Genomic DNA, 12,442 nt, shown 5'->3' with positions numbered 1-12,442 from the left:
AATTCTCCCTGGCTCTGCCCTCTCTAATTCTCCACGGCCCGTTCTCTCGGTCTCGCCGAAACCTGTTGTTTGGGTGTGAAAGCATGCGCGCGCGCACACACACACACACACACACACACACACACACACACACACACACACACACACCTCTACCTGGCATTAAAAAAAAGAGTCACGAGGAGCAGCTGCTCCCTCATTACCATTCGTCTCACAGACGGAACACAGTCAACAAGCCACATTACATCTATACTATAATTTTGCGAATGTCTGAGTGAGTGTCTGTCTGTCTGTCTGAGTGAGTGTCTGTCTGTCTGTCTGAAACAGCGTTTCTCCTCAGTGGCTGGAGCAATTGATCTGAAATCGCATCACCATTAGCAGATGAACACACCTAACATAACTGTGAAGCCCGTTTGTCACTTTCACAAATCATATACTGTATATTCGCATTTTTATGGTGTATCTATATCTATTTAGCCTACAGTACCTTTTGTGACCACACATGTTAAGGGAGGGGCGCTGTTGTTCAGGCCATGCACAATCACACACAAACCCACACACACACACACACACACGGGGGGGGGGGGGGGGGGGGGGAGTGTGTGTGTGTGTGTGTGTGTGCAGGCGGGCGGGCGGGCGGGCGGGGGGGGGGGGGGGGGGGGTTCTGGCCCTGTTACAGATGTTGTCCAAAAATCATGCAGATCGGTACACAGTATCTCTGTAGCCGTTAAATGGAACGGGTATTTCTTACATTGATGCTCCTACATATTATCATGCAAGCACCAGTTAAAGTTACTTTCCATCCCTCATATACTGTATGCACAGTGCACATCCCATAACCCACACACTGCACATCATTTTGGAGCTCATATCTTTGAACGGGTAAGGGCTAGTACACACAAAAAGAACATGTTTTAATATCTCACACGGACCGTCTCTGAACTGAAGTGTTTTGTTTTCTCTCTCTGTGTCTCTCTCTCTCCGCCTCCACAGCTCAACGACAGCCAGTTCACCCCCATCCAGCTGGTGGGCATGCTGCGTGGCATCGCCTCGGGCATGAAGTACCTGTCAGAGATGAGCTACGTCCACCGAGACCTGGCCGCGCGCAACATCCTCATCAACAGCAACCTGGTGTGCAAGGTGTCCGACTTCGGCCTGTCGCGCTTCCTCCAGGAGAACTCCTCCGACCCCACCTACACCAGCTCTCTGGTAAGAGAAGACCACTTATCTACATGTTCTAACTCCTCCTACACCAGCTCTCTGGTAAGAGAAGACCACTTATCTACATGTTCTAACTCCTCCTACACCAGCTCTCTGGTAAGAGCAGACCACTTATCTACATGTTCTAACTCCTCCCACCCCACCTACACCAGCTCTCTGGTAAGAGAAGACCACTTATCTACATGTTCTAACTCCTCCCACCCCACCTACACCAGCTCTCTGGTAAGAGAAGACCACTTATCTATATGTTCTAACTCCTCCAACCCCACCTACACCAGCTCTCTGGTAAGAGAAGACCACTTATCTACATATTCTAACTCCTCCCACCCCACCTACACCAGCTCTCTGGTAAGAGAAGACCACTTATCTACATGTTCTAACCCCACCTACACCAGCTCTCTGGTAAGAGAAGACCACTTATCTACATATTCTAACTCCTCCTACACCAGCTCTCTGGTAAGAGAAGACCACTTATCTACATATTCTAACTCCTCCTACACCAGCTCTCTGGTAAGAGAAGACCACTTATCTACATGTTACTAACTCCTCCCACCCCACCTACACCAGCTCTCTGGTAAGAGAAGACCACTTATCTACATGTTCTAACTCCTCCCACCCCACCTACACCAGCTCTCTGGTAAGAGAAGAGCACTTATCTGCATGTTCTAACTCCTCCTACACCAGCTCTCTGGTAAGAGAAGACCACTTATCTACATATTCTAACTCCTCCCACCCCACCTACACCAGCTCTCTGGTAAGAGAAGACCACTTATCTACATATTCTAACTCCTCCCACCCCACCTACACCAGCTCTCTGGTAAGAAGAAGACAGAGAAACCACTTGTCTTCATATTCTAATCTACATGTTTGTGTTTTCTTCGTAAATGAACTCCCTACTTGATCGTACTAAACTGTCACACACAAAAGCATAAAAAATAGCAGAGTCTACAAGTTCGAAACTTGGCATGAAGCGACATGTTTTGAACTTGTGCTTCTGCTATTTTTGAAAGAAAAGTAACAGTTTTGGTTTTGGACATGTGAGGTTTCCAACGAACAAAGGACTGATTTGTGACTTTGGTTTTGCAAGCCCGAAAACAGCTATCCATAATCTCACAAGGTGTGGCACCATGGAGTGACAATCTTTGGTGCTCAACACCGCCGTGCAACTAAGTTGAACTTAAACTTCTTAGAATATTCTAGTGCAGTACCTGCACGTTGTCAGAGTACTCACTGTAGTGCCTGGGATGCACCGATATATCGGTATCGGACGATATTTGACTGATTTGTACGTTGGTTGCGAGCCAAAAATAGCTGAGCTTATATTATGAATCGGCTATTTCCGGTGCTCTTTGGTGCTCAACGCGCAACAAAGTAAAAATCAGAGTTAACTCTTGAGAATGTCCTAGTGCAGAAGCCTTTGTCAGAGTCAGTTAGTGGCTAGTTTAAGAGTATATACCTTTTGGTGAGTTGAGCATTCACTTTTAATAATTGTTAATAGTTCTCCACTGACATCAGAGTGCTCTGGTGTTTCTTCCAGTAATGCTGTGAGGAGAACCTGTGCTTTAGGACAGTGACACAGTGTCTTCCATTATTTAACTAGTGCAGGTCAGCTCTGATATTGAAACCACCCAAATGTCCCGTACTGGACATAATTGTCTCTTGCATGGGGGCGCCAGCATCACAACATGGGTTTTTAATCCCTCTCTCCTCCTCCTCCATCCAGGGAGGTAAGATCCCCATCCGCTGGACGGCGCCGGAGGCCATCGCCTTCAGGAAGTTTACGTCTGCGTCGGACGCCTGGAGCTACGGCATCGTGATGTGGGAGGTGATGTCGTTCGGAGAGAGGCCCTACTGGGACATGAGCAACCAGGATGTGAGTTTATGATTATTATTATAATAATAATATATACGTTGTGTTGTCTACAGTTGTTGTCGAGAGCTCTTTGGCAGAGGTCTTCAGGCCAAGGACCCCTTAGCTGAGAGAGAGATGAAGCAGGGACCCCCTCTACATATTGTATAAATGTGTGATGCAGATTTTCATCGATTTCATAGAACTCTAATGACCGCCTAGGGGTCCCGGACCCCCTGTTGAAGACCTCTGGTCTTTGGTAACCCATTTAGACCTGAGTACCCGGATCTACAAATGTCTTAAAAGTCTGTAGTTCTCACAGTTTCAAGATTTTTCCAAAAATAGCAGATGTACAAGCTTCCAAGCTGCTATTTTTGAATAGCCAAGAACAAAATATGGTGTCTAAAATCTAAAATGATGTTTCAATGAGTTAAAGGTCAGCCTTCATCAATGCACTGAGCCGCCCTTCTTCTCCTGCACGTTCAGCAGCAGGAATGCAAATACTTCAAATGTCTCCGAACCGAATGGTTACACGACCCGCATCGTGTACCTTCCTGACAGCTAGAAATTGAGCAATACTCGTTTTAGTTTTTCTTTTTTTCCTGAGCAGTTTCTCTCAGGGGAAAGTGAGTTAAATATCATGAGCTTGTGAGTCATCATTCAGCCAGCACACATTGGTTATCGTCGTTATCGGGTGAAAACCTTGTATGTCCAAAACCGTTCGTTTGGCATTTATCATTTTAAAAATGATCTAAACTAGTGAAAACAGCCGATCTACAAGCACACAACGCCTCGCACCGCAAGGCATTCTGTGCTTGTAGCTTTGCTGTTTTCACTACTTTCGTGCGACCGTCTTGTATGATGAAGCAGGGCTTTACTTTGTGAAAGAATGTACACATTTGAAACTTGGTGATACAAGGTTTCCACCCGACAACAACATTATATAATTTGTTTTTTTAACAAGCTCTATACACTTTTAGGTCTATTATCTAAATTTGACATTTTCATTGCCGTTACTGTGACAACGTTATTTTTTTTTATCCTACAGAAACCTTTTGCTAGCTTGCCTTTGTTTAGGGCTCTGAAAGTTTTTGATTCGGTTCATTGGTTGAATTCTTTATTAGACAGAAATGTTAAACGGCACATGGCACAGAAAGACATCAAGGCTAAAAGGATGACACAAACAAAGTCCCTGGGGACTGGGTTTAAATTGTAGTCCTATGTATTCAATTCGTCAACATACTGTAGCATAAAGTGTCATCCGATACAAATACAAAACACTATCAGCTATTTTTCCGTCCATGCCTTACCCCTTATTTACTATTATGAAAAACATTTTAAAATAGGTTAACTAGCCGATCTACATCGACACGTTGTGAGCTTGAAGTATTTTTCAAAATAGAAAAAAAAGGCAAAGAACTTTAGGGATAAGGGGTAAGGCATGGACAAAAATTTACAAAATAATCTATGCACAAAAAAAAGAAAAAAAAAAAAAACTGTGGCAACCTCCTTTCTTTACATGCCCTTGTGGTCTCCTGGCTTTTTCAGGCCAACATTGAAGATAAACTCAGCACAAAAAGAAAGGAAACTTGATTTCGGTCCATTATATCTCCCCTTTAATATTAACCAACTTGTATTGTGTTTTCATTTTTATCGTTGATTCGTCCCCTTTACAATGAGGTACAGCTTGTAAGCATAGGGCATTCGAGGCATGAGCTACACAGCCAAACGTGTGGGTAGCGCCGACCAAACTTTTGCCAAAGTCAAGTTTCCTTTCTTTTTGTGCCGAGTTTAGATGGATGCATGTAGTTTGAACCTTGTTGGTTTTCCAACCAGTCATTGTCGTGACCTTTGTGCTTTGGGCTCCAGGTGATCAACGCCATCGAGCAGGACTACCGGCTGCCCCCTCCTCCAGATTGCCCCACCCACCTGCACCAGCTGATGCTGGACTGCTGGCAGAAGGAGCGCTCGGCGCGGCCGCGCTTCGCCGACATCGTCAGCGCCCTGGACAAGCTGATCCGAAACCCCGCCTCCCTGAAGATAGTGGCCCAGGAGGGAGCAGGGTGAGTGATGACACACGGTGGTGCATGTAGGAGAGATATATCGTCGTTGTTGGGTGAAAACCGTTCGTTTTGCATTGTTCATTTTGAAAATGATTTAAACTAGTGAAAACAGCTGATCTACAAGCACACACCGCCTCGCGGTGCGAGGCGTTGTGTGCTTGTAGATCTGCTGTTTTCACTACTTTTGTGTGACAGCCTTGTACGATGAAGCAGAGCTTTACTTTGCGAAAGAACAATTTGAAACTTGGAGATACAAGGTTTCTGCCCGACTTAATCGTAAATTAAGGCCCGATTTGAACATAGTACAGCGTCACACAAAAGTAGCAGATCTACATGCTCGAAACGCGGCGTGAAGCGGCACGTTTTGAACTTGTAGATCTGCTACTTTTGATGCTTTTGGATGTTCTATCCTGGAAAGGATCATTTTCCACCCGACAGAGACGATATATACACCTTTATTTAACCAGGAAAAACATTTATAAGAATGAACTGGCCAAGAGGTGGATAAGTTACACAAATTCACAAAAAACATTAGAGGACATTGCAATAAAAATCACACTCTGTCTGACTACCGATATTACTGACTAGGGTACGATAAAATGAAAAGAATACAATGAACACTATAAAGCACTAAAAGAAGCAATTTAAAGAGGCTAGACATCATGAGTGTGTTGATACCACACCAGATGTTCATTGCAAAGAATATCCATTCCATCATTTGTCCATTTGCTTCCATTTGTACACTACACTCAAGAGTTAACGCGCATCAAACTGGACGTCCTTGAAAATAAAAAGGTTGAGAATCACTCCCGTTGTAAACAAACTGCAAAGATAAAAATGCAAATGAGACAAAGAATAGGGTTGCATATGCAAATGTGTGTCGTTAGTTGCAGGTTCACTAATGGCTCTTTTTTATTTTATCTGGCAGAGTATAGAATAATAGCAAATAAGAATGATCTGTTTATAGAGATGGGGAGAAAAAAAAGAATGATTCATACTGCATGGTGTCGTGTAGTAAAAATAGCCGATCTACAAGCTCATGAGCTTGTAGATCTTCGCTGCATACCATGGAGCAGTGTTGGTTTTGTCGACTAAAACTATGATGAAAAATGTTTGTCGACAGCGTTTTTTTCACTGACAAAAACTAAGTAAAAACGAAATAAAAACTAAGCTGTGATGACTAAAACTATAAGACTAAATATATTGACAATTTCGTCAACAAAATAAAAACTAGACTAAAACGTTAGGGAGGAACTAGTGCTGAAGAGAGTCATTTTATGTTTGGTTGCTCTCAGGTGTTGCCTGCTGAAAATAGCCGATCTTCAAGCTCACAACGCATCACAGCGCGACGCGTTGTGAGCTTGAAGATCGGCTATTTTCAGCACGCAATCAAGTGTAAAATCAAGTCATTACGATGCAATCAATACATTTTAGTCGACTAAATCAACTGTAGATTTAGTCGCCATAAAATCTTATGATATTTAGTTGACTAAAATCTGACTAAAACTAAAACTTTTCAGGTGACTAAATTATGACTAAAATTAAATTACATTTTATTCAAAAGACTATGACTAAAACTAAATCAAAATTTGCTGTCAAAAACAACACTGCCATGGAGGTACAACAGAATATAAAGGACAGAAAGACAGGATGTCATGGGGGTGAATGACAGTCTTAACTTTTAGCCGCATGCCTTGTAGAACTTCTGTACTTTCCGCTGCGTTCCCAGGAGGAGTTGTGTAGAAAAGGCTAACCTAACCCCCCTAAAATATTGAAGCATCTCCGCTATATGCTAGAGTGACTTTTATAGGGGAGGTAGTTGCGTGGAAAAGGCTAACCCTTGTGTGGAAAAGGCTAAAAGCTAAACCACTAAATATTGAAGTAACCACGTATTGTGTGGAAAATGCCAACCTTTGTGTGGAAACTAGGGATGTTAATCGCCGCATTATTTGCGAATCGACGCGTCGCGGCCGAAAATCGACGCGTCGATCGACTTTTTTCACTTTTTTTTCTCCCCCGCTATACTAATACTAAGCTGCAGCTGAGAGGAGACCACAACGGCGCATTACTTTAAGCAACACAACTTGCAGCAGCACCCACCAGAACTTGCATCAAAGCCCTAATAATAATTATAATAAACAATTGCTCTTCCTTGCGTTAGCATGGAGTCTGTTCTCTATAGACTAGAAGCGGAGTGACAAAGTCCATGGAACCGTTCCGTTGTGGGAGCGCTCCAGAATAGTGTGGAGCTTTGTTTGGTCTGCCTCGCTGGCTCGCACTCCCTCCCCGACCGTGTCCACGGGTGTCGCATTAACGGCGAGTAGTGTATTTATTTTGTGTTGTGTTTTATTGTCAATCTTGACAAAATCCCTGCACACGAGGCGACGTTGCCATTAAATAAGCGAGCTTTCGTGTCAAGCATGCATGCAAAGGCAGGAGGTAAACAACACATCCAGTCAGCGCGCACTGCTATGACGCGGCACACAAACAGACCAGCTAGTGTTTCTCAACCAGTAGTCCGCGGACCTGACCAGCGCCGCATGCATGCGAATCTGCAATCCATGCATGCAACACAGACATTCACTCGTCCCCGACACAGACACACACAAACACACACACACACACACACACACACACACACACACACACACACACACACACACACCGGTCCTCTCACATTTGGAAAACATTGACGCTTATAACGAACAAGCGATCAAAACATTTTTGGGGGATAAACTTTTGAAAAAAAATAATAATAAAAAAAATAAAAAATAAAAATCGATTTTTCGACTCATACTTTTTGAGTCGCGGTGAGCATGAGTCGATTTTCGAGTCGATTTTTTCGATTTTTTTTCACATCCCTAGTGGAAACGGCTGACGCTAAACCACTAAATATTGAAGTATCTCCACTAGGAGTTGTGTGGAAAAGGCTAACCCTTGTGTGGAAACGGCTAACGCTAAACCACTAAATATTGGAGTATCTCGTGGAAAAGGCTAACCCTTGTGTGGAAAAGGCTAATGCTAAAAACCCACTAAATATCAGAGTATCTCCACCGCGCGCCAGAGTGATGATTTATCCGGACAGCTTCGGTGGAGCGGACGTAACGCTGAGTGAAAAATGTCCCCGCGAGGCTCCCGGGCTGTCAGTCAATCAGAAGACGGCTCCATTAGCCCTCCTGTTGACCGTGTCTCCGCGTCCCCCCTGACGGGGACCTCCAGTGGGTTGGGTTAGGGTTAGGGGACCCCCAGCGGGGAGGCGACGGCCCCCCTCGCGGGGCGCTTCCCCCTCCACCTGCTGACCACTGCACTTCCAGTAGCAGCATAAAGACATTCCCTTGTTTTTAAGACTGTCAATCATTGTACAACAGGAAGGTCACTGCAGGGGGGAGACGGGCTGTGTGAATGATACGCCTGTTTGTGTACGTTTTCTGTGACGTTGGCACTTTCTCTTGCCCAGGGCTGCAATTAAAACCCATTCAGAACGGGTACATTATTTTTGAAAAATCGTGACAATTACAATTTTGACCCGATTCTATAAGTGTCTTTTGAATCCTTCTAAGACTTTTTGAAAAACCTATGTTTCTATGTCAGCAATCTGGCTATAGCCATCGTCAAAGAAAAGGTCCTTTTCACTTAACTGAAGCTCAGTTAGTCTGTTCTTGAGAGACTACCGTGTCAGTGGTTCTCAAACTTTTTCATGTGAAGGACCCCCAAAATTATATTTATTTGGCCACGGACCTGCATCTCAAAATATTTAGTTCCGGGGACCACCCAGTAGCAAAATTTGAGTTACAAACATTCGCTTTGAAAATACATACAGTATAGTCAAAGATTTGCACACATTTTCACAACTTTTTCAAAAATAGCAGATCTACAAGCTCGCAGCGCGGCACTCGGTGCCGCGCTGTGAGCTTGTATATCTGCTATTTTTCATTTGTTAAAGCATTAAATAATTCTAGGCCTAAATGGGTTAATGGGTTATTATCGTGTTAGTGATTATTCAATCCATTGCTTTTGTGACTGATAAAATAATAGAGAAGTAGGTTTCTTTGTTTTAGAGTAGGAGTACCTGCAGGTACAAATATCACCCTCATTTTATTTTGTTATTAAGTAAATGGATTAGTGTGTTCCACCCCTACTGCTCAGCACTCACTCACACGCACGCAAGCAAAAACAGCACACACACACATCCCATTCCCAGCATATCCCAGCATAAAGACATTCCCTGGGTTTAAACCCTGTCAATCATTCACACTCTGCGTCCACCTCTCCTTGTACACAGGAATGCCACCGGCGGGGGGGATGTGTGTGTGTGTGTGTGTGTGTGCGTGTGTGTGTGTGTGTGTGTGTGTAGTTTTTGGTGACATAGCCGGGTCCGGGAACCCCCAGGGGTCTCCAGCAAAAGTAGCTAACACAGCATCACAATCCTCTTAACCACTTCATGCATTTCTATGCCGGCTATTCAATGATAGCAGATCTTCCAAAAGAAACAACAACTACTGGTCTCGACTGTTTCATAAAAGCAAAGGCAATCTTTTCTTCAACTGGAATGTACACATGTTTAGAGGAATATGAACAAAACATCCTACTTCTACATTATTTTGCTAACCGTTTAGGAAACAGCGATAGTGTGGGAGGCACAGTTTCACAAATCACATGCAGATCGGGACAGATCGGGACCAAAGTTTTCAGTCAAACCGTGTGTATTTTTTGGTTGACATGGTGTTGTCTCCGTCTCCTCCAGGCCGTCCTACCCCCTCCTGGACCAGCGGCCCCCCCTGTCTCTGTCCACATGCTCCTCCCTGGGGGAGTGGCTGAGGGCCATCAAGATGGAGCGCTACGAGGAGAACTTCCTCCAGGCGGGCTTCACCTCCGTGGAGCAGCTGACCCAGCTCACCACCGAGTACGTTGCTTGCTATTTAGACCTGAATGCAAATCTGTGTCACATTCACTTCTTTAACCATTATTTTATGCTTTAACTATTGAAAAACAGCAGATATACAAGCTCACAGCATGGCACCGAGTGCCGCGCTGCAAGTTTGTAGATCTGTTATTTTTGAAAAATCGTGAAAAGTTGTGAAAGTCTTCCTTCTTCTAAATCAGTGGTTATCAAACATTTTCATGTGAAGGACCCCGAAAATTACATGTATTTGGCCACGGATCCCCATATCAAAATATGTCGTTCCAGGGACCCCACAGAAGCAAATACCGTATTTAAGCTTTTAAAAAGATATATAGACCTTTTTTATACTTTTTATTGGTTCAATATTGTAAAACCAACATCACACTCAGACATAAAAGGTGATAGCATTGCTTTCTGAAAGAAAATGAAAAAGAAGATAGGAGGTGTGCGACAATATTATGCATGAAAATCTTTTGCGTAGCATACATTTCTACCTGGCCTTTCTGTGTTGCCTTTCTCTATTGTTGTCTAATAGTGGTGTATGTCCTTCTATCTCTTTCTTCAGGGACCTCCTGCACGTTGGCATCACCCTGGCCGGGCACCAGAGGAAGATCCTGACCAGCGCCCACAGTCTGACCACGGGCAGCAGAGGTGCCAGCACCACCATGCCCTTCTGAAAAAGCCAACCTCCAGGCGGGCACACAGACACACACAAACACACACACACACACACACACACACCTGGCGCTGAGTCGACCCTTCCTCCCTCCTTCAGAGAACAACAAACAAACTGGTTCAAACGAGGCGAGAGCCACAGACTGCAGGCTATTGTACCACAGCAACTCTCACGCACAAATGCAACAGGCACCCATGACCCACTTTTTACAAAATTTGGATGGATGGACGGTGTGGGGAGCTTGGCAGAGTTCCTGGACTGCATCCGGAACGAAATCCAGTTTTTCGCTGATTTTTCTAAGCGACCTTCCCAGCACAAGACGGGGATGTTTAATCCCCTGGCTCTTTGGTATTGTTGTTATTATTACAGACTTTGCCTCTAGTCTCCTTGTCGGGGAGACAGACTGTGGCTCGTGACGGTGCTTAGCTGTTTCGCTCTCAGATTGAACTGTTTTCCACAGAACCCCAATGAACCTTCTAAACCCCCCCAGAGGAGGAGGGGCTGATCGATACCGGCTGCCAACAGCTCCTGTAACGTTAGAAGCAGCGATGGAGAAAGAATAGGGGAGTTTGTGGGTGATTGACCGGTAATATGATGACGCTTTCACCTTCGGCCAAAGGAGACACAAATCATCTAATGTTTCTGCCATGACGACGATGAAGAGGAATTTAACCGATTTACAGCGGGGATCCGTATTATTCGTCTTTTGTGCTACTATCTGGAAAAAAGGACCTGTGCAGAGAAACCTGTCTGGCTTGGAGGAATTGAGAGAAATAGGGAGGGGACTTGGGTTGTCACTGATATAGTTTAGGGATAGTTCCTGTTCCATTTGCTTCTATTAATCCAGCCTGATGCCCAGTATTTGCAAATGCTAAGTGCAAAGAAAAAGACATCCTTCCCGAATGTTCGGGGTACTTTAAAGTACCCGCAATAATCAACCAGAGTTAAAGCTTTTGTCAGCTTTGTGAGGAGAGCTACACAAAGCTTAGCGTCCAAGCTGTCAGCCTCAGCCTGGCAAGGGCAGAGGTGAGAAGTTTGTTTTTTTTGCACAAGAACTACCGAATCAAATGGAAACGTACAGTAGTGCGATAACACAATACAGGAGGCCAACGACAAGACGGGCGTCGTAACGCCGACAGACATTTTTTGGACGGGAGAGACGGGCAGCGCGGACGGTGGACGGTGTGACGTGCGGTAACTGGGTCCCGCCAACTCCTACAATCAAACGGAAAATGTGACGCCAATCAGAAGATTGAATGTAAAAAGTTTCGTATTCTCGGATTAATTGTGTTTATCCCGTTCCCAGCCCACTCTCTCTCTCTTCAACAACACTGAGCGAGGTTCAAGGTTTGCTTTATTCCGTCTCCCTCAGGAGACACCCGAGAGGCAGATGTCTCCTATAAGGGAGACAGACTAAAGTATCATAAAGATCAGACTCTGTGTGCTGTGAAGACTGTGTCATTCATCGATCGCGTTCACCTTAGGTGTCTTCTTGTAATCGAATCCATTTTGGATTAACATTTTTGCCATACGGACGGAACTTCCATTCTAAGGACGAATGACGAAATAAATCCTCCTTCCTTCCCTCCCTCCCTTCGGATTCAAACTTTTACCTCTTCTTTAACTCAGGTGTGATGATGATGGTGGCCATTAAATCACAGACGTTTTAGCGGGAGAGCAGTGACTCATTCCCGCTCATTCCTCCGATATCCTCCTCCCCCAGTTGGTTTGGC

At 44.6% G+C, this 12,442-nt stretch overlaps 1 protein-coding gene across 1 annotated transcript in view; it reads left to right on the top strand.

Moving 5' to 3' along the window:
* Window positions 1-10,710, top strand: part of LOC308304865 (ephrin type-B receptor 4a-like) — a gene marked incomplete at its 3' end in the record, with an annotated part of 116,286 nt that extends 105,576 nt beyond the window's left edge. Inside the window, exons 14-18 of the mRNA XM_080749493.1 lie at window positions 991-1,206; window positions 2,942-3,091; window positions 4,937-5,130; window positions 9,875-10,033; window positions 10,599-10,710. Coding sequence (XP_080605619.1) covers window positions 991-1,206; window positions 2,942-3,091; window positions 4,937-5,130; window positions 9,875-10,033; window positions 10,599-10,710 — 831 coding nt within the window. The remainder of the gene's footprint in view (window positions 1-990; window positions 1,207-2,941; window positions 3,092-4,936; window positions 5,131-9,874; window positions 10,034-10,598) is intronic.
* Between the last annotated feature and the right edge of the window lie 1,732 nt (window positions 10,711-12,442).

The sequence above is a fragment of the Nannobrachium achirus genome (genome assembly GCF_963921795.1).
Source record: "Nannobrachium achirus genome assembly, chromosome: 19".
Classification (NCBI taxonomy): Eukaryota; Metazoa; Chordata; class Actinopteri; order Myctophiformes; family Myctophidae; genus Nannobrachium; species Nannobrachium achirus.
This window is presented reverse-complemented; position numbering and strand designations above follow the sequence as displayed.